At 34.6% G+C, this 19,597-nt stretch overlaps 1 protein-coding gene across 1 annotated transcript; it reads left to right on the forward strand.

The window, feature by feature from the left end:
• The first annotated feature begins 5,727 nt into the window (after nt 1–5,727).
• On the forward strand, nt 5,728–19,325 carry LOC115953159 (rhomboid-like protein 20). Its single transcript, XM_031070686.1, has 8 exons — nt 5,728–5,915; nt 6,052–6,152; nt 9,289–9,429; nt 11,718–11,784; nt 14,905–15,056; nt 16,728–16,829; nt 17,243–17,365; nt 18,781–19,325. Exons 1-8 carry the CDS (start codon nt 5,891–5,893, stop codon nt 18,946–18,948), a joined length of 879 nt encoding a protein of 292 aa, XP_030926546.1. The 5' UTR covers nt 5,728–5,890; the 3' UTR covers nt 18,949–19,325.
• Nucleotides 19,326–19,597: the final 272 nt, after the last annotated feature.

The following is a 19,597-nucleotide window of genomic DNA, read 5'->3' on the forward strand; positions in this document are numbered from 1 at the left end:
TCCGATGTGGGAGGAGGAGGAGGAGGAGCCTTGGAGGTCGGCTGCTCCTTTGGGGCATCCTTGGAGGACTGCCCTTTGTTCCTATTGGCAAGGAGGCCCCTGAGGCTAGACCTTTGTCTCAGGTCCATTCCTTCTTCTTTAAGCTCTTGGCTGGTACCAACTTCTGCGGTGACTAAACCAAGGTCAGGGGCTGCCGAGGCGCGGTCTAGACCTGAATCAGAATCCGAAAGCTCTACTATCCTAGCCGACACCTCTCCCTCCTCGACGAAGTGAAATTGGTCTATCTGATCCTCCAAAGACGAGTGCGAGGAACTGGCTTCTTCCGCTGGGATAACTACTGCGGGAAAGGCACGCTGAGCAGGCAGCTGGACAGGAGGTAAATCTCTCGAAGCAAGAAAGCTTGGTACGGATACGTCGATCCGTGCCAATCGCGGACTACCTGCCCTGATTGCTTGGCCGGGCTCCACTAGGGCACGAGTAAGGGGCACGTAGTCCAAAATCAGAGGCGTAGCTCGTAATTGCCCGTCTGTACTCACGTAAATCTCAGACCTTAGAAGGAAATTGAGTGCCTGAACGTTGACCAAACTAAGCCGAGGAGTCGTATGCTTCTTGTCTGCAAGGTCCGAAGAGAGGGTTATGTTCATCCGAGGAGGCAAACAAGTAAAGTCAGAATCGAAACAATGAAAGAAAAAGGGGGAAAGACCAAAACTAAGATCCTTTCCAAGGGATCTAACTCTGTGGTGCCCCACCTGGTTTTCCTGCCTTGACTGGGTAGTGAAGACCGTCATGCCACTGTCCGGAGACGATCAAAAGGTCGTCCTTCAAGCCTTTGTTGGACTTGGGAAGGCAGGATATCAACCTCACCTTATTGGACCTGGACTTCAAGTAATATGAGTCGTCGAGGCTGTGCTGTTCATATAAATGAACCACGTCATGCCATGAAAGGCCGAGGTTCATCTGATTGTTCAGGACCTCTATGCACCCTAGAATCCGGAACATATTTGCGACGTATTGGTGAGGGGCCAACCTATGACCACGCAAATAATCCCTAGTTATCCTCCCCATAGGGATGGTCATTCCTCCTTCCACAAAAACTATCACCGGAATGGCAACCTGCCCCGTTCTTCTCTTGAGAAAGAGCTCCTCCAGAGGACAATACTTTAGACCTACCTCCGGCGGAATACGGTATTTGGCCCTGAAGCCTTCCATACCGGCCGGGGAATCTACCAACTTGTCAAGCTTACCCATCCCCCTAACCCTAGGTGATGCAAAGACGATTTACTTAAGGAATAACGCTGGAAAAAGGGCAATGGAAAAAGGAGTGCGCATTTACGGGTGTGGAACTTGCAGGAAATCTTCAAGGGGACGACTGCGAAGGCTTGAACGCTTTGAAAGGGAAAGTGAGGGAATGCTCTGAGTGCTTGGATGCTTGTCCAAAAATGAGAAGGAAATGCCTTCGAAAATCTTATGTAACCTGGAGAAGATGGACAGACATACTCCCACCTAGGGAGACGGAAACGATCCCAACCGTTGATCTAACGTCTAACCGTCGGATTAAAAAGATATAAAACCGCTAAAAGCAATAATTAGCTCCTCCTAGGTCATTAAACACCTCCGTCATTAATGAGTCACGTGAGAAGCATACCGCCGCACGGGTGAAGCAAGAATCCACAGTAAATAGTCTAATGTATGTCAAAATCCCACCTTTCCTCCTCGGCCGAGAAAGAAGGAGTCGGAATTTTGAGGGGCTATTGTAGGGGTGAAATTTACAAACCAATAGTGGGCTTTGGGCCCTGCGCGGAGTCCAGCCATGACAAGAAGGGAAAACGGGGCCAGAAGATTTCCAGCCCAATCCTGTTGGGCCGGACTTATTTAAGGTGGCGTTCGAGGAGGAGCGCCTCCTCGGACACGCCAGATGGGAGTCCAACGTATACCCTACACATAGTGAGGAACCATCCCGAACAAGAGGATAATGTTAGGCGTCCAGGAGGCAACCACAGCTGCCGCATTAAATGCAAGGAAGCTACCTTTTCAGTCGCATTAATGTAGAGAAGACAGGCGAACAGTGTTACATTGGCCAGTGCAACTCACAGAAGGATAAGGGAGATGTCCGATAGGACAGACACTCAAGTGAAGGTCCAGATGACTAACAAGTGTAAGGTCCTTATCAATTCAAGGAAGCTATATAAGAGAAGAAAATCCCCAAGAAGAGGGGATCGGAGAATTAAGAAAAGAGAGAGAGAGAAAGGTTAAAGAACTCTATAGTCTGTAAACAGAGCAAGAGGTGCACTTATACGTCTCCTCGGACCGATATCTTATTAAACGTAAATGGAATATTCTCACGTTCAACGTATTGCATGGCGTACATCTAACTGACGTTCACTTCGTCTAGTCTTAGCTCTGTAACCCACTCTCTACAAATTCATTGTCTGGGGACTTTTGAGTCAGAACCACTTACTTGCTGGGCCTGGGCCCCAAAAACCGCCCTTACAAAAACAATTAGTTGTCATGCCCAAAAAAAATACAAATAATATTACTCTATTTTTTAATCGAAAATAGTTAAATTTAAAAGAACCAAGTATTTGAATTCAAAATAAAAACCTAATATCTTCTAAAAAAAAAAAACCTAAAATACTACACCATTTTTGAGAATTTTTATGGCCATTGATAATTGTTATTGAGTTTGGAATTGATAAATATACCAAAACCGTATTAATAAGGGGGTGTTTAGTACATGTACTTAAAAACTAAAAACATGTGTTTGAAAACATGTAGAAATACGCATAGTGAAAAGTGTGTGGAAATACATGTAATCTATATATATATATAAAACCGAAACCTCTAAAACTCCCACAATTTTCCATGTCACCATTATTTTATTTTTATTTTTATTTTAGATTCTTTTTATTTTAGATTTTATACCTTATATATTTATTATTTAAATAAAAATAATAATTCATACTAAAACGGTGAAACCCCCAACTCTATTTTATAACCCTAAACTCAAAACCCTGAAGGGAGCCATTGTCTTTGCTCTGAAAATTGACACCAATGTGATTGAGGTTGAGGGAGATTTTGCGGTTGTTATCAATTTCCTTAACTCTGAAGGTTGCTGCTTGGCGGGTTGTGTTCATGTGATTAAAGACTCTAATGTAGAAGTAAATTAAAGATACACCAATGTGACTGAGGTTGAAGGAGATTTTGTAGTTGTTATCAATTTCCTTAACTTTGAAGGTTGCTGCCTGGCGGGTTGTGTTCATGTGATTAAAGACTCTAAGGTAGAAGTAAATTAAAGATATTAATTTTATCTCTTTTTCCAGTGTCAGACGCAATGATATTTTATTTATTTATTTTTTGATAGTAAGACGCAATGGTATTAATCTTGAGGACATATCTCTTTTTGTAATATGTGACAAAGTTTTGATTCAATAATATCACGGTCTTGATTCAATAAATCTTTGGTTTTCAATGCGTGATTTTCTCCACCGTTGCCGACCTTTGCTTTCCAATGTAATGATTTTAGTAGTGTTCCTCGAGGTAAGCTTTCTTTTTCTCTTTATTTTTTTGGAGGGCTCATCCTTATGAAGAACACTGATTGTGCAGGGGTTATAAAGGTATTATATGAAAGAATTAATATATGAAGAACTATTATTATTATATTTTTTGGATATTGTTGGAAGTTTTTCAAATCTTAATTTATGAAGTGTGAGTAATATCTGAGGCATAAGTTCAGCCATTGTTCTCCCTCAAAAAAAAAAAAAAAAATCAGCAATTGTGCAAGTTAACTCTAATTGTTATATATATATAAATATATATATATATATATATATAGTATATTCTTTATCTCAAGAGATAAAGCAACCTACTAAACAAAAAATTTTGGTCTGCTTTTACATATCTCATAATTTATTTAGTTAGTTTGTAGCATTTATATTATAGAATAATAACTACTACTTATGTGTGTATTGCTCATACAAAATAATCTATGCTTTTGATAGTTTTGTGTTGAAGTTGGAAAAGCTGGTGTGTATTAGTTCCCATTTTATGAAGTGGTGGACCTAGATTTGGTTCGTTATCCATTTATGCTTTTGACAATATTTGATTGATGAAAATTGTGGTTATTTAATTTTTCTATATTATTGTTTTAGCTCTTACTAAATTATCAAATAGTCATAATACAATTGTAGGATAACTTATGTCTCTTAAATTTATGATTTGATTCCCTACAATATTTTTTGGTTAATTGATATTGGTCTTACTTTTCAAGAATCTAAAAATCTTGATACTAGGATTTGTGGTAAGTTCAACTTTAAGTGGAAGTCCAGTGAAATATATGTATTCTTGCATGATCAATTTCTTGCAGATATTGTTGTGTGCTTATATTGCATCTTTTGATATGAAATTGTTGTTTATTTTTGTGTGCCACTTTCTATTTTGGTGAGCCTCTTACATATTTTCAAAAGAATGATTGCATCATTGAAGTAAATATTATGCTCTTCCAAGCATATAAATTCCTTTATAAAAATGTTGTCCTTAGTGTAGTCATCATAATCTCTCTCTAAATGCAATTCTTATATAATTATATTTGATGATCAAAGTGTATTCTCAACTGGTATTGTGAGGTGAAGTTTGTATATATATATTTTATGAACTTTTATATATAAATTGAATTACTTATTATCATTCATTTTTAAGTAACTATCTCTTCAAGCAAAAAATATATATATTTTATTAAATTATACCGTGCATCGCACGGGTTAGTATTATTTATATATAAAACCGAAGCCTTTGACTTTTGGTTAACCTCTCTACAATTGTTCTGCATTAGTATTTTTTATTTATATTTTTTAATTTGATTTAATTCTTTTGATTTTATAGTACCAAATTGCAGAAAATTTGAGGAGGGAAGAGAGAGTCCTAACAGGAGTCTCTCTCTCTCTTTTCCTTAATCCTGAAGTCTTTTTTTTTTTACGTGAGTCTTTTTTTTTTTTTTTGAAACCTAAAGTGAATCCTTTTTTTTTTCTTTTTCTTTTTAAATTCTAACGTGGGTCTAATTAAAAAAAATATAATTATTTTTTAATCTTAATTCTATCGTAAGTCTCACAAAAAGTCAAAAACTTCATTTTTATATTATATATAGATAATAATAATGATGTGGCAAGTTTTAAGAATATGAAAATACAATTTGTAGATCTACTATCAAGATAACATATATTAGATTGGTAATAGATATTAGATTTAATTGCAGTTGAGTGTTATGTGAAGTCATCACCATAGAATAACCCACGCTGGAATATATTATGTGAAACCAATGATATGAAAGAAAAAGAATTTTTCTAAACCATTATATTGAACAATAAATTACTTATTTTCTTTCATTTTCCAGTTATATATTTTTTATTTATTTTTAAGTTAAGTCATAGAACTTTAAGAAAAATAAATATTTTTACTTTTTATTTAATTATCACATCGCACGAGTTAGTGATTAGTGTTGTTTAAAAACTGAAAACATGTGTTTGAATGAGTGTACTAGGAAAAGTCAGGGTTGCCCTTTCCTAAAATAATTTATTGCAGACATATACATATATATATATATATATATATATATGTATGAACATCCCTTTTTTTTTTTAGATGGAAATGAACAACCTCCTTGGAATTAAAGAAAAAAAATTTTCAAAAAAGAGAAAAAGAAAAGAAAATTTAGAAAAGTAAGAAGAGAGAGAGAGAGAGAGAGAGAGAGTTCCATTTCCAAATAAACGGAAAAGAAATCGAAGCCCAAAAAAAAGGGGTTGTAAAGGAAGTCGTCTGACTCGTCTCTAGCTTCTTCTTTTCTCTCTCTCTCTCTTTCTTGTGGTGATCATTGAGAAGAAAGAAGACGAAGAAGAAGATGAACGGTGGTCCATCTGGTTTCAGTGCGTACAATACGAATTTTTTTCTCTCGCTCTCTCTTTGTTTTCCCATTAATATTACATTACAAGCAATACCCTTTTCTCTATTCCTCTCTAATTTTCAAAACATTTATGGGTTTTCTCTTTTGGGTTGTTGCAGACAATGCTCCTGTTACAAGAGCCTTCATTATTGCCTCTGCCCTCTTCACCGTCTTCTTTGGGATCCAAGGCCGTTCTGCTAAACTCGGTTTATCATATTTGGTACTCTTTTATTTTATTTTATTTTATATCTTTTGTTTGTGATTTAAATTTCTGATCAATTTATAGCCTTTTCAGATGTAATTGTAGGTGGGTTTATTTTATTTTTTCTTTTTCTTTTGTTTTTCTAGTAGTAGTTTGAATTGGGGATTATAGATTGTTTATCCTTTGTTGTTGTATGTGAAATGATGTTATTTGGTTCTTAAAGTTGTAGTTTTTAATCTTATTTTTGATGTTTTATAATGTGGGCCGTTTTTATCTTTCATTACCATAAAACAGAAATGATTTTTAGCTTATGTACTATTGCTTTTCAGGTGAGATTATAAATGGGGTTTGTACTTTTCTGTAGAAATAGCTAAATTGAGGTTGACTTACTGTTATGGTTCTAAATGCATGGCCAATCGTGTTTTGAACTTGTTTCTGATGTGGGTTATTGTTACTTCTTTTATGATCATCATTAGAAACCACTTTAACTGATGTACTGTTGCTTTTAGCATGTGATTGGAGATGGGGTTTCTGTTGTTGTTGAGTTTTGAAGTCCAGTTTTTTCATTTCTATCATTTGAAGTTTTAGTGATGCACTATTGCGTTTTGGTTGGGATTAAGGATTTGGTTAGTCTGAGTAGAAATGGCTTAATTTGAGACCAGTTTTTTTCCCTGATTAAAAAGTGGCTTCTTTGTTTTTAGATTCTTGGATGGGGATTACAACTCTAATTCTGACTTATCGTTTCCCTTTTCTGTAATGATATTATGCTCGTGATGTTCTTCAGTGGTCCGTTGTTTCTGATCTTTAGTGTATTAGTTATAGCAGGGACGAATTCCTAGGAAAGACTGATTTACCTCCTTATCATTGATGCAATAATGGCTGTTATTAGTAGGGATGGTGTGTATGTGGGGTGACCCATGGGTCAAGTTTGTGCAAAGGCCTTGGGAGGGTTGGGGTTGTTTGGATGTGGAGAGTCCAGTGAGTTCTAGCTCCTATGGTACCTCTTACTCTTGAAGGTGAAGGGTGAGGTAATGGGTTGAAGACCCTATTAGGTGCATGTGAAACTTAGTACTTTAGAAAAGATGCAAACATGGAGAGTTTGATTCGAAGAATTTGTTTCTTTATTTGTTCCTCTTGGGGATAATGAAAGCTTTTGTAACTTTGTATTTTGGTATCAAAAAAATGAGGCTTAACGTTGGAATCCCAAATTTTTGTAAGCAATCCAAGATAAGAATTAGAGCCTGTTGCTTCTTTACTTGATCTTTTGTGCAATCATCTTCAAGTGGAAGAGAGGATAAAACATGTTGGAGGTTAATTCGTAATGGGAATTTTTTGGTTTTCTATTTTTTTGACGCTCTGAGAGGGTCTAGTGATGTATACTAGTGTAGTGTTTCATAGGCAGAGTCTAGAGTGCAATGGTCCCACATAACATTTTTTTGGGGATTGTTGCTTTGTTATGATATTAATTGTAGAAATCCTCATCAAGAGAACATTTGTGTTGTTTGTGCAAAACTAGCGTGGCGGATAGGTGATCGTCTCTTGCTATAGGTACAGTGATGACTGATGATGGTAGATGTGTGATTGCTAGTGTTATCCTTTTGGGGCTGAATAGATGATGTCTAAGGTGGTTGTGTTTTTTGATAAGTAAAGAAGCATTTTATTGAAAGAAGACACTTCATGTACATGTATGCCTAAGACGGTTGTCGAGCTGCTTTCATTTTGGAAAGGAAGGCTTAGCCATCATAATGTAGGATTTGGAATGCTGGTTTGCCTTAGCTCGTGGGCTATTTAGGGGAAAATAAATAGTTCAGTTTTCAATGTTATATCATTTAACTCTATGTTTAGAAATTGTTGTATGATTAGATGAACTCTAGGTGCTATATTCTTTTTTAGATTTTCATGTTCATTAAATTTTAAATTTACTTCTAGGACCTTTGTACACTTCCCATGTACATGAATTATATTACTGTTCCCCCGATTAACTCATAAATAAATTTCATTATTTGATACAATAGAAGTTTTAGTGCATTCAGAAAGTGTCACATGATTGGCTTTTGATGTTTCATCTATATAGGTGTTGGCAAATGTCTTACTGTTGATGTGGCTAGAACCCTTCTTATAATATTCCCTTACTATACAGCTTATCATATTTTAGATTAATGAAGATCTCAGACAATATGATAATTTTTTGATTGGAGTCAGATTAGGCAGTGTTCATTTGGTAGTTTTCAAATGTTAGTAATGTAGTAATTATTATAGCCCATGTGGAATAGGCCCAAGTTCCATATGTTTGACTTTCTTATTGTTCATTTTTCCTTGCCCTGATGGAATTTGAAATGTAATGGCTTGAAATTCAATGGAGCTTGTTCAATGATAGGATAAATGCTTTCTTTTTCTTCAAAAGGATGACTATTGTACTTCATGGTTGGTAAATAAAAAGCACTGCTGCTTAGTGGTTTTTAAGTCAAATTATATATACAGGAATATCTGTATTACATACATATGTCTATACTGGCATAGTTAGACATGTATGCATGATGTCCCATGCACGCATTTTCTTATAGTTGCCTCGTCACAAGAAACTGGAAAAGTTTCTGAAACAGCATGACATTAGTGAATTTCTGGGCATGTAAAAGAGTCATATTTATTCATAAATTACAAACTCAAGAAAGAGTATGTGTGTAGTGTATCATTTATCTAATATGCAATAATAAGTTTGCTTTTGTTCATATATAAAATTTTACATCTGCTCCCTCACAACTTATAATTGATGTTTTAGTTTTCCCCATGGCATTGTTTGCCATTATTTTCTAGATATTCTCTAATTCATGAAAAGTTTTTTATGTAAGAGATAGATAGATAGATAGATACATGAATAAACAAAAAGATATATGCAATATTTGAAGAGGCATTTCCAAAGCTTTCCTGTAAAATATCTTCCCATGTAGTAACTCCCTAAATATTATATTTCATGTGCTGACTGTTTTTCTAGTGAGCCACATTAAATATGCACTTGTAATGGAGCACTGTATGTGAATGTTAGTAACCTTAAAGTCAGATATGATTACATTTTTTTTCCTCCTCTTGAAAGGTGCCCTAAACTCAACTTTACCATGAGTAAGCATTTGTGTAAATCATTTTATCTTAATGGCAGGATATTTTTGGGAAGCTTCGCATTTGGAAGTTAATTGCATCAGTTTTTGCCTTTTCATCTACACCAGAATTGTTGTTTGGACTCTACTTGCTATACTATTTCAGGGTCTTTGAGAGGCAGATAGGTTCCAATAAGTACTCAGTGAGTAAACATCTAGCTTAAATTACTTATTAGCTCAAATTTAATACTTATGTATTATTATTATATATGTCTTTTGCAGAAATTATATCACACATACTGAATTTCCACTATGATGCAAATTTCTAAGGATGTAGGCAAGGGAATTTTTTTTTTAAAGCATCTTTATGAAGCTTACCATTCTTATCTGATTATTTTTCCTTGTACCTGCTCAATTTTGTTGGGCCTTTGCAAATTATAATTATTCGCATTCTGTTGGGCAGTATAACTGCATTGTGTGGCTCAATACAATCATGCCTAAATGTAAAAAATATTGGGGGAAAGGTTTCACTGTTGTTGTAAGGGGTTTGGTTATAATTATAAAAAAAAGGGTTTGGTCTTCTTATAATACAAGATTAAGATACCGCAACACAACTATTCTTTATTGTAAATAAAATTGCTTTGTGCTTGTTAGTTCCTTCTAGAACTCTAGGCTTTGGTTTCTTAAACACCCTACCTTCTTTGAAACTTAGATTCCAATGGCTATTGAAGTAAATTTGTGTCTTATTGTGCTTTTGACTGCATTAGTTGGTATTAGAGAGAAGAAGATCCATCACTTAGATAGTAAAAGTTGAAAGAGATCAAACTCCAACTGCAGCGGGTTGATGTTGTGGCTTGATGATTTGGAAGCTCTTATGGAGATTTTGGAGGTTAAAAATGAGTCTTTGGACATACCGAAGGTGGCCTTGGGAATGAAATTTAAAATTTAGAAAAATAAAACTCCTTGCGTATTGTTGCCCATAGAGAAATGAAAATTAAGATTTAGAGAAAGAAAACTCCTTGCATTATGTTGGATTTGTAGAACATGCAGCAAGAGATGAATTGGAAGATGAACAAGTTGAAGGATTGTTCTGTGGATAGGGGTTCTCCACCGAGCTACGATATCTACTCTCATGATGATGATGATGATATAATGGAGGTAAAATTTTCACTGTTATAGTCAAGAAACTATCCAAGAATGTGATGAAAATCAAGTGTTTGATGAAATTTCTGAGTGACCAATTTTGTGACGATTGATTCTTTCACCTGGAAAGGTGTGTCCTTTAATAATTCTTCTATTGTCATAGAATTGAATTGTGAGAACTTTCACTTTCCTGTGAATGAAGAAGTGATGTATGATCAAGCTTGGGAAGGCATTATAGCTTGGGAATTAATGTGAAAAATTGTAAGGAAAAAGTGATGTTGTTCCAGACATGGTAAAAATTCAATGCTAGTTTTTCTAAATTTTCTTTGCACACGTCCCATATATTCAAATAAAGAGAAATATGTTGATTTTTTAGCAAAATAGAAGATTATTACAAATGCATATGGGCAAAGGAGCAAATTGTTCTTTTGTGTGAGGCATCATAGAGCAAAAGGCTGGAATGTATTTGGGATTCTAGTAGACCCTGGAAAGTTGAAGACAAATGCATGGATGATTTTATCCAATTCCGGGAAGAACACATGCAGGACAAGATCTGGGGAAAAAAAAATCTTTGTTTACTGATATTGTTCACAAATACTATGGAGAAAGCATTAGCACTACTATCCCAGCCTTGTCTATTTTAGATTGTCTAAGAAACTAAGTTGTATTATATATTTTTACCATATACGAGGATTAGTCTAAATCAAGGGTCATTATAGATTGTTTCTAGGGTTTTAGGATTTGGTTTCTTATAAATATAAGATTATGTTAGACTACTATTCTGCATTGTCAATAATTTTTTTTTTTGGCCTGTTAGGTCTTACAAGAATGCTAGTGTTTTCAGCATCCTAAAGAAGTTTTTAGTTTGTTTTCCTCTAAAAAACTTGGGTTTGAATTCGACAAAAATCCCTGCTTTATAAAGCTCCCATTTACATCACTTAGGCTTTCCTACATGGGTTTGGAACATGCAACAGATAATCATGAGCTTAAACATCACAGGGGTAACATTTATTGGATACTCTGTGCTTCTCCTTTTTAGTTTTTCAGGTCTGTGTTTTTATAATCTAAGAAACTTAACTCTGGTAAATGGTAACAAATTTAAATGGAAGTTTCTTTAATTTGATTAACTGTGTTTATATATTCTTTTATTTCTGGCATTTCTTAGTAAAGTTATATTCATTCATGCATACTTATTATGTGTTAATCCTTCAATTTTTCAATTAATAAACAGTGGAAACAGAGAAGGAAAAAGAAGATAAATAAATAATAAAGATTAATCTTCTTCACTTTGGTATGCTAATAACTTTTAGCCTTTTTGTTTCTAAAATTTGTCTGCCCCATTATACAGGTCTTTATCTTGTTCTCTATAATAGCTTCATTACTCTTTGAGGTCCTTGCTCTAGCACTTCTTAAAGGTACTTGTTCTATACTTCTAGATTATGTTTTTTATTTTTCTCAAATTTCTTCTTTTCATTAATCTCTGTGTTTTTTTATATCTTCTAGTCATCTTTTTTATAATTATCTTGCCTTTTGGTTCTTAGTCACCTTTGTTATCCTGCTTACTCTACTACATTTACCATGTGGCTTGGATTTATTTTATTTTCAAAAGAGACTGGTTTTTTTTATCAAATAATTAGTACATAATCTCATAGGAAATATATTTACTTGATTGGTAAGCTTACAACAAATCTTGTGCGTTTTGAATGCACAACATTTCCCTCCACGTTAACTTATGGGAGGAGGTGTCATTTGAGCTAGAGCTCATTGTCATCTCATAGAAAATATATAACAACTGCAAAGCGTAAATAATGCTTCACCTCATGGCAAAGCAATGTAAATCTTTCAAAGCAAGTACTTGGCGTTGTTGAAGAGAAGTACAGTAGTGGAATTTGAAAGGCAATTCATCCATGTCTTATGTGGTGTGTGCGGAGAGAGTGAAATACCTAGACTTGTGAGGGTTTGTTAAAAATAATTTTTGGAGTTAAAAGCTCCTATTTCTTCAATCTTAATGTTTGGATGGACGCCACTAGTAAGTTTATTTTCTAATTATTAGAGTTTGTGGAGTTCTTGGATTTTAGTAAGTAGTTATTGCATTTTTTTTGTGACATAGATGGATGCCATTCAACAGTAAAGATTTAAATTTTAAAAATTTATAGTTAGTACATGATGTTGTGTCATTTAACATCACTTACCATAAATTATCGTCCCCCATTTTGTGGAATGAGATTTATATGATAGGCACTTTATACACATTTAGATTTATCAAATTATATCTTAAACATGAAACGTTTCCAGTTTATTTTAAAGCAAAATGGAGAGGATCCTAGTCCCGCACATACTACAGTTGTGCCTCTTGTTGGGACTTTTTATTCAAAGTTTATTTAATTACAGGGACAAAGAGCAGAGAAAATTCTATTGTACCATAGTAATAAAGGCGTTTTCTCACTGCATGAGTATGAATAAATAAGTAAAAGGTGGAGAAACACTTTCTTGAAGGAAGAGAGTCAAAAAATCTGTTTTGTTTTTGTTTTTATGTTTGTTGTTTTGTAGGTAATAACGACATTTATTAAGAAGAAACTAATGTACACAAGAGGAATCTAAGAAGTATTCAGGCTGTATACCTGAAGACTCCTATTAAAATTACATGAAAAGAGAATCTATAAAATCAAGTTGTCCTTAGTACATGTCCTGTGTGCTTTATAAATTTGCTTTCAATGAAGTTTTTTACTTATCATAAAAAAAAAAAAAAAAAGAATCTATAAAATCAAGTAGCATAGGTGGTCTACTGAGATCCAGTGAGAACCAATATAATAATGATCCTAGGAAGTTAGATTTAATCCCCTTTATAGATGCTCCTTAATCTCAAATGTCTGCCTATTCCTCTCCCTCCAAATATGCCACTTTAAGCAAACAGGAACTACATTTCATACTTCATTTCAGAAAGTTATGGACAATGTTACCAACCTTGAAGCAGATCATTCACTATCTTAGGCATAATCCAATTCACTCCAAATACTAGAAAAACAAAGTTTCATAATTCTATTGCCACTGGACAATGAAGCAGCAAGAGATTCACGGTTTCCTTGCTGTTCTTGCACGTAACACACATATTTGCTAGCATCATACCCCTCTTCTCTAAGTTGTCATTGGTGAGAACTTTCACTAAGTCGTAGACAGAAGTATTTGTTTGTTCTCTGAATACATAGCTGTTGAATCGCTAGTCTAGAAACCATGAGAAGGCCATTCCTTTTAAGTATTTCTTCTCAAGAAACAGCACGGTTCCAACGATAAGAATGGAAATTTTTTCCTTGGGAACTTCTAGAATATGGTCCCTGCAACTAGAGGTGTAGAATTAACTACACATCACCTTCCCATCTGTCTTAGCAACCAGCTTGTTTCACCTTGGCCAGAATTATTACCAGAAGTTGCTTGAGTATGATGATAGGTGCCATATAGAGAATTCGTGAGAATTGATTATGTGAATGTTGTACTTGTGTGAAGATGTTGCTCTTATGGGATCGAGAGGGCAGACAATTCTTATGATTGTACTTATATATTGAAGCTCAACTGAATAATTTAACATAAGTTTAGGAACCTATCTTTGTTTTAGCTCGAAGATCTGAATGCTAATATGGAGAGGTATGTAGATTCCCAAGGATGCTGATCACTGCATAAAATTTAAATGGTAAAATGGCTATGATGTTAGCACAATAATGATTGTATGGAGGCATGGGCAGCTTTGATTTATAAATGGGTATATGAAGGACTAAATTAGTACTTATATTAAAAAAAAAATGGACTAAATAAGTAAGTACTAATATTTTCAAGTTTCTAGTGCTTTATAGGACAAGTATGAATTGAAGGTGGTTCAATGATCATGGGTTTAGCAATACACTCATGGTCATTGTGGTGCCAATGGAAGCATGATAACCTGCATTGTGTTTGTTGGGCTCGTAATCATGTACAATTTTATGCTTTTGATAGTTCACTTGTGTGGGATGGGGAAATGAATGGACTGAAATGGATTTTTAAGGGATATTCTATATATTCTCATCTTTAGGAGTTCTGTGGGAAGTAATGGAATGGTTAGGAGGGAACTCTCCATTCCATCTGTTCCCCTATATGCACTAATCCCAAAAGTGGGCAGAATGACACATTCCTCTTATTGGTTGAGGAGAAATTACAAAAAACAGACATAATAGTAAAAGTACACATGTACTTCCTTTCCTTCTTTTATGAACTCCCACAAATGCAGCAAAAGATTACCTTGCTACTTTTTCCATTCCTTAATAAATTCCCAAACACAGATGTGGTATAAGTTGTGGTTGCTAGAGTTTACTCACATTTATATATGGGATTCAAGGAAAAAATATTAAGCTTAACTTTGTTTACTTATTATGTACCCTAATTCATATCATCTTTTCCAGTATTTTCTTTCTTTTCCCCCAAAATTCTGCTCAGTAGGTCATGCATTCTGCAGTTACAGTAATGGCGCTAAAATAACCACTACTCTTTTTTTTTTTTTTTGTATGCAGATCCTGCTGTGAACCTGGTCACTTCTGGACCTTATGGTCTTATATTTGCGTCATTTGTACCATTTTTCCTTGATATTCCAGTTTCGACATGGTTTCGTGTATTTGGTGTTCGCTTCTCTGACAAGTCTTTCATCTATCTGGCTGGTCTTCAGGTAAAAAGTGACTATGGTTTATATAATCAATATATATATATAAAACCGAAGCTTTTGAAGCTTCCACAAATTTCCACATCAGCACAATATTAAAAAAAAAAAAACATAAAAAAAAAAACGCAATAAAAGACACCCTTTCACGATGTCTGCCTCCCGATGCTCTGTCTTTCCCTTTCACAATGCTCTGCCATCTCTTCCCTGCCTTTCTCTTCTACCAGCTCCTCCTCAATCAGACCCACGGCAAACCAACAGCAAAGCATCACATCTAAAAACCCAAAGATTCCTCAATGAAAACCCACCATACCCACAAACCAACAAACCCAAACTCTTTTTTTCCTATTCACAACATGATTCCAATCCCAGCAATTGCTATGCCTCCCTTAATCCCATCAAGCCCAACTCTATATATCATCGTAGAACCCGCTCCCCTACTAAAACTTTTCCCAAGATTGATAAATACTCCTGCGGACAAATCAACAAGAGAAAGGGTGAGCTAAAAGACAAAATCTTGAACACTTACCAGTTATCTCTACAAACCAGCCCCACAACCGCAGTGAACAATAATTCTAAGGAAGAAGAAGATGGAGGGACTGATATATATGGGTATTGCGACCACAGTATAGAGAAAGAGAAGAAAATATTTTTTGAGAAGCAAGAGAGGAAAATATAAAAGAGCAAGGGAAAGGACAAATAAATAACTTACGGTAATGTTTAGCAAAAAAAAAAAAAAACTTACGGTAATCAGACCCCTTTACAAAAATTAGCGGATTAGCCCAACTCTATATTTAAAAATAAAAAATAAAAAGATGGGCTAACCAGCCACTTTTTTTTTTTTTTAGAAAAACCAGCCACTTTAATATATATATATATATATATATATCAGAAGTTTTTGAAACTCTCACAATATTTAAATAGAATTATCATTTTATTTAAATAAAATTATTTTTGTTTAGTTCAAACTTAACAGGGAGTGAAACTCTATCTCTCTAATAAGTCCAACTTAAACTCAAACTCATCATTTTTTATTAAACAAAATTATTTTTGTTTAATCCAAACTTAATAAGGAGTGAAACTTTATCTCTATGACAAGTCTAACTTAAACTCAAACTCAAACATTGATATTATTATTATTATTATTATTATCTCTCTACTTCACTAATGTGATATTTTATGATAGGGTGCAAACCTATAGCCATGGATTATTCTTTTGAATGTAACCCAATCTTTTTCTTATATTTTTCTATTTTTTAGTCATATATATTTTGTTTTGTTTCAATAATTTCTAAGCAGTGAATTATTTGATTCTTTAATATTTTTTGATCTTTGAAAAGTTTTAATATTTAAATTTTTGAGTTATTTTTTGCTGTATCTGAAATTATCTGACAAATTTTTTATAAGCCATTACACGTTCAAGTAATGGTTTCTTCATCAAATTGTAACACAAATTGAAGTTATACAAAAACGAATCATGTAATGGTGTAGTTTTTTAATCAATTTAAGACTTTATAAATTTATTTTAGCCTACCTTACAAATAGGTAGGTTCCCGTGCATAGCACGGGTTAGCGACTAGTACAGTTTATGGTGCAAGCTAGACCATGTGAAATTCTTTTAACAAATTTGGCCTCCTTATCTTCAGCCACTAAAATCTAATTTTTATTTCTGTCTTGTAGCTTCTTTTATCGTCGTGGAAAAGATCTATCTTGCCAGGGATATGTGGGATCCTAGCTGGTTCCTTGTATCGTTTGAATGTCTTTCGTATTCGCAAGGCAAAGGTTATCTATCAATGTTACATTTGAAAATGAAAGATGTTTATTTCTTGTGTTCCTTTCTGCTATAATAATATTCAACATGTTTAGCTGATAACTATTTATTCTGTTCAAACATTTCATAAGTGCTTCCTTGCAGCTGTGAACTTTGTGTGAGGTAATTAGTTGCTCTCTTGAGAGTGAATTATAAGAGTGAAATTATACAAACATCTTAGATGGAACTTTTTCCTACACATGCAGACACATTTCACTTACAAATAGTGCTATATGAGTGAAATCTTTTTCCCTCACTTCTGAATCTGTTTCTTTCATCTTTAAATAAAGAATTGTTTAAATTACATATCTTATTCACATAGGTTGCAATTGCTACAGCTCAGGTTGAAATTAATTAAAGTCAAATGTGTGCATGTCTTTTACAGTTCCCAGAGTTTGTTACTTCATTTTTTTCGCGGCTATCTTGGCCAACCACAGGGAGTCCACCTTCAGCACCAACTAGGAATATTGTAGGAAATGTACCATCCTATGCAGGTCGCCAAGTGGAGGCAAGTGTTTTTCTTAATGCTTTTATTCAAATCTTCGATTGCCTTTAAAAAAAAATTATTATTATTATTTTTTAAGGAGTTAGAATGGATGTAACTAGCATGCTATGGCAATTTTTGCTTATCTAATATGTTGATTGCAAAAAAGTGTTTTACATCCTATTTTTTGTTTGTTTTTTGCTAAGTAAATTTTTTTAATTGCTAACTACACAAATCAAGTGGGCCTTAGACCCATGATCTCACCCGCTACCTTGCTCTTACAGGGGAAGTAGGTGCCATTTGAGTTGGAGCTTATTAGGAAGTGTTTTTAACATCCTAACTGCCCATTATTGACTACACTAGTTTTTGCTCTTAGGGGTCCGTACTCTAAAATTGGTTTAAAGGCCATATTGTCTTAATCCATTTAGAGGCATTAAATCTTTTTTTCTTTGTTGTGGATGCATTCATCAAGCATTTATATAATCAGAAAGATAGATTTTTCTGCCTGTCAGTTTGCTTTCATACATTCTGTCTAAACTAAAAGGGAATGGATGTGACATGGGATTAAAACTGATTCAATGTTGGTTTTAAGTTCGCAGTGAAATACTAAATTTTCTGTCCTGAAGTCTGAATTGTTTTGATACTTCTTTTGTTCTGAAGTCTGAATTGTTAGAAGGGCTACCAAAGTTGATGTAATACATTGACAAGGATCTCAGCACCTTGGATGTTTGAATCATAATTCTTTCAGGAAAGAACTTATTATTCCTTATCATTATCTTTAATGATTTATATTCTTAGATGAAAAGTTACCTATCACTATCAAAAAAAAATTTCTTAGATGAAAAGGAGTATTTTAGACATCCGTGAAGCCCTGCCTACAGCCATTGGGACTTTAACTGAACCTCCTTCTTTATGGAAGCTTTTGATGAGCAAATATGAATTTGAACCATAATGGCATAATCGACTTGTTGGCCAATGGATGGTGCCATGGACCAGCCCAGAAATCTCAAGGGCCTGGGCTTCAAGTTTGGTCCCATAGGGCCAGGCTGAGCCAATCTTTATTGGCCCGAATTTACTAAGGGCCAGTCCCAGGTTCAAGCCTCAATGCCCAACCTGGCAGGCCCATGGACACCCTACTCGTGTATAATAAAAAAGCCTAAACAACACAGCTGAGAAAAGGTTAGGTAGAGAGCCCCTGGTCATCTCTAAAAGCTCTTGGAGGACTATGTCTAAACTTTTTAAGGACGTTTTTCTATCTTGGTAAGGTGACACCCTGCGTGATGGAATCTGTGACAATATTTTGGTCATACTCATCTGATTTCTCTTAAAATTGATTTATAAAAATATATGCTACAGGTGTGAAGGTTCTTTCATTACTACTATTCTTTTTTAGCATCATTGGTTGATAGAGAATAACTTATTTCCTCTTTTGGTTTCAGAGAAACTATCCTTCTTCCATGCCATCTGCAATAGAGCCACCCGAGGACTCCATTGCTACACTTGTTTCCATGGGCTTTGATAGGAACTCAGCCCGACAGGCTCTTGTGCATGCTAGAAATGACATCAATGTGGCAACAAACATTCTTCTTGAAGCGCAGTCACACTAATTTTAGAGAAATTGTTCTGTCAAAGGAAACCTAGATTGTTTCGAAATCAGACACAGAATCTTATCTAATGCGGACATGCTGGCCAAACAAATTTGCCCAATCTGGTGACAGGATTGATATGTTTAAGAGAAATCCAGTCAAGGCATTTGGAATATCATTCTTAGGGTTTCTCTCTTCATCTTCTTGTTTTCTTTTTTCTTTGTTAATTTCTTTTTGTTCCCCTTTCATTTTGGTTGTAGCTATCAGTTTAAGTTGAGTATCATACATTGAGGACAGAATTAGGAGCATGTAAAATTGTTTCACTCCATATTGAGGACATGCATATCCCGTTTAATAGAAAAGATATGTATGAGCCATATATAGCTCTACTTAACTTTGATAGGGTCCCTTAACTCTCTCTCTCTCTCTCTCTCTCTCTCTCTCCCCTTAAAAGGAAATTGTTATATTATAATAGTACAGCTGTGTTTGCATAGTTCCAAGGAAAAATCCTCTCTACCCCGATCTACCCCCTTCATGTGGGAGAAGATGTTGGGAAAAGAGAAATATAATGAAGTGAGAAAAGGTGTGGTTTGACAAATAATCTAAAACTATGTTTCGACTCTCTAAACTTATCAAGGGGGCAGCAGGAACAATGTCAGAAAATGGATAG

The sequence above is a fragment of the Quercus lobata genome, chromosome 7, assembly GCF_001633185.2.
Source record: "Quercus lobata isolate SW786 chromosome 7, ValleyOak3.0 Primary Assembly, whole genome shotgun sequence".
Taxonomy (NCBI): domain Eukaryota; kingdom Viridiplantae; phylum Streptophyta; class Magnoliopsida; order Fagales; family Fagaceae; genus Quercus; species Quercus lobata.

Excerpts from the sequence above, each read along its gene's own strand:
- LOC115953159 (XM_031070686.1), top strand. The coding sequence starts at position 5,891 with ATGAACGGTGGTCCATCTGGTTTCA. Across the intron at positions 5,916-6,051 it reads CGGTGGTCCATCTGGTTTCA|ACAATGCTCCTGTTACAAGA; the intron begins GTGCGTACAATA and ends GGGTTGTTGCAG. Across the intron at positions 9,430-11,717 it reads TAGGTTCCAATAAGTACTCA|GTCTTTATCTTGTTCTCTAT; the intron begins GTGAGTAAACAT and ends CCCATTATACAG.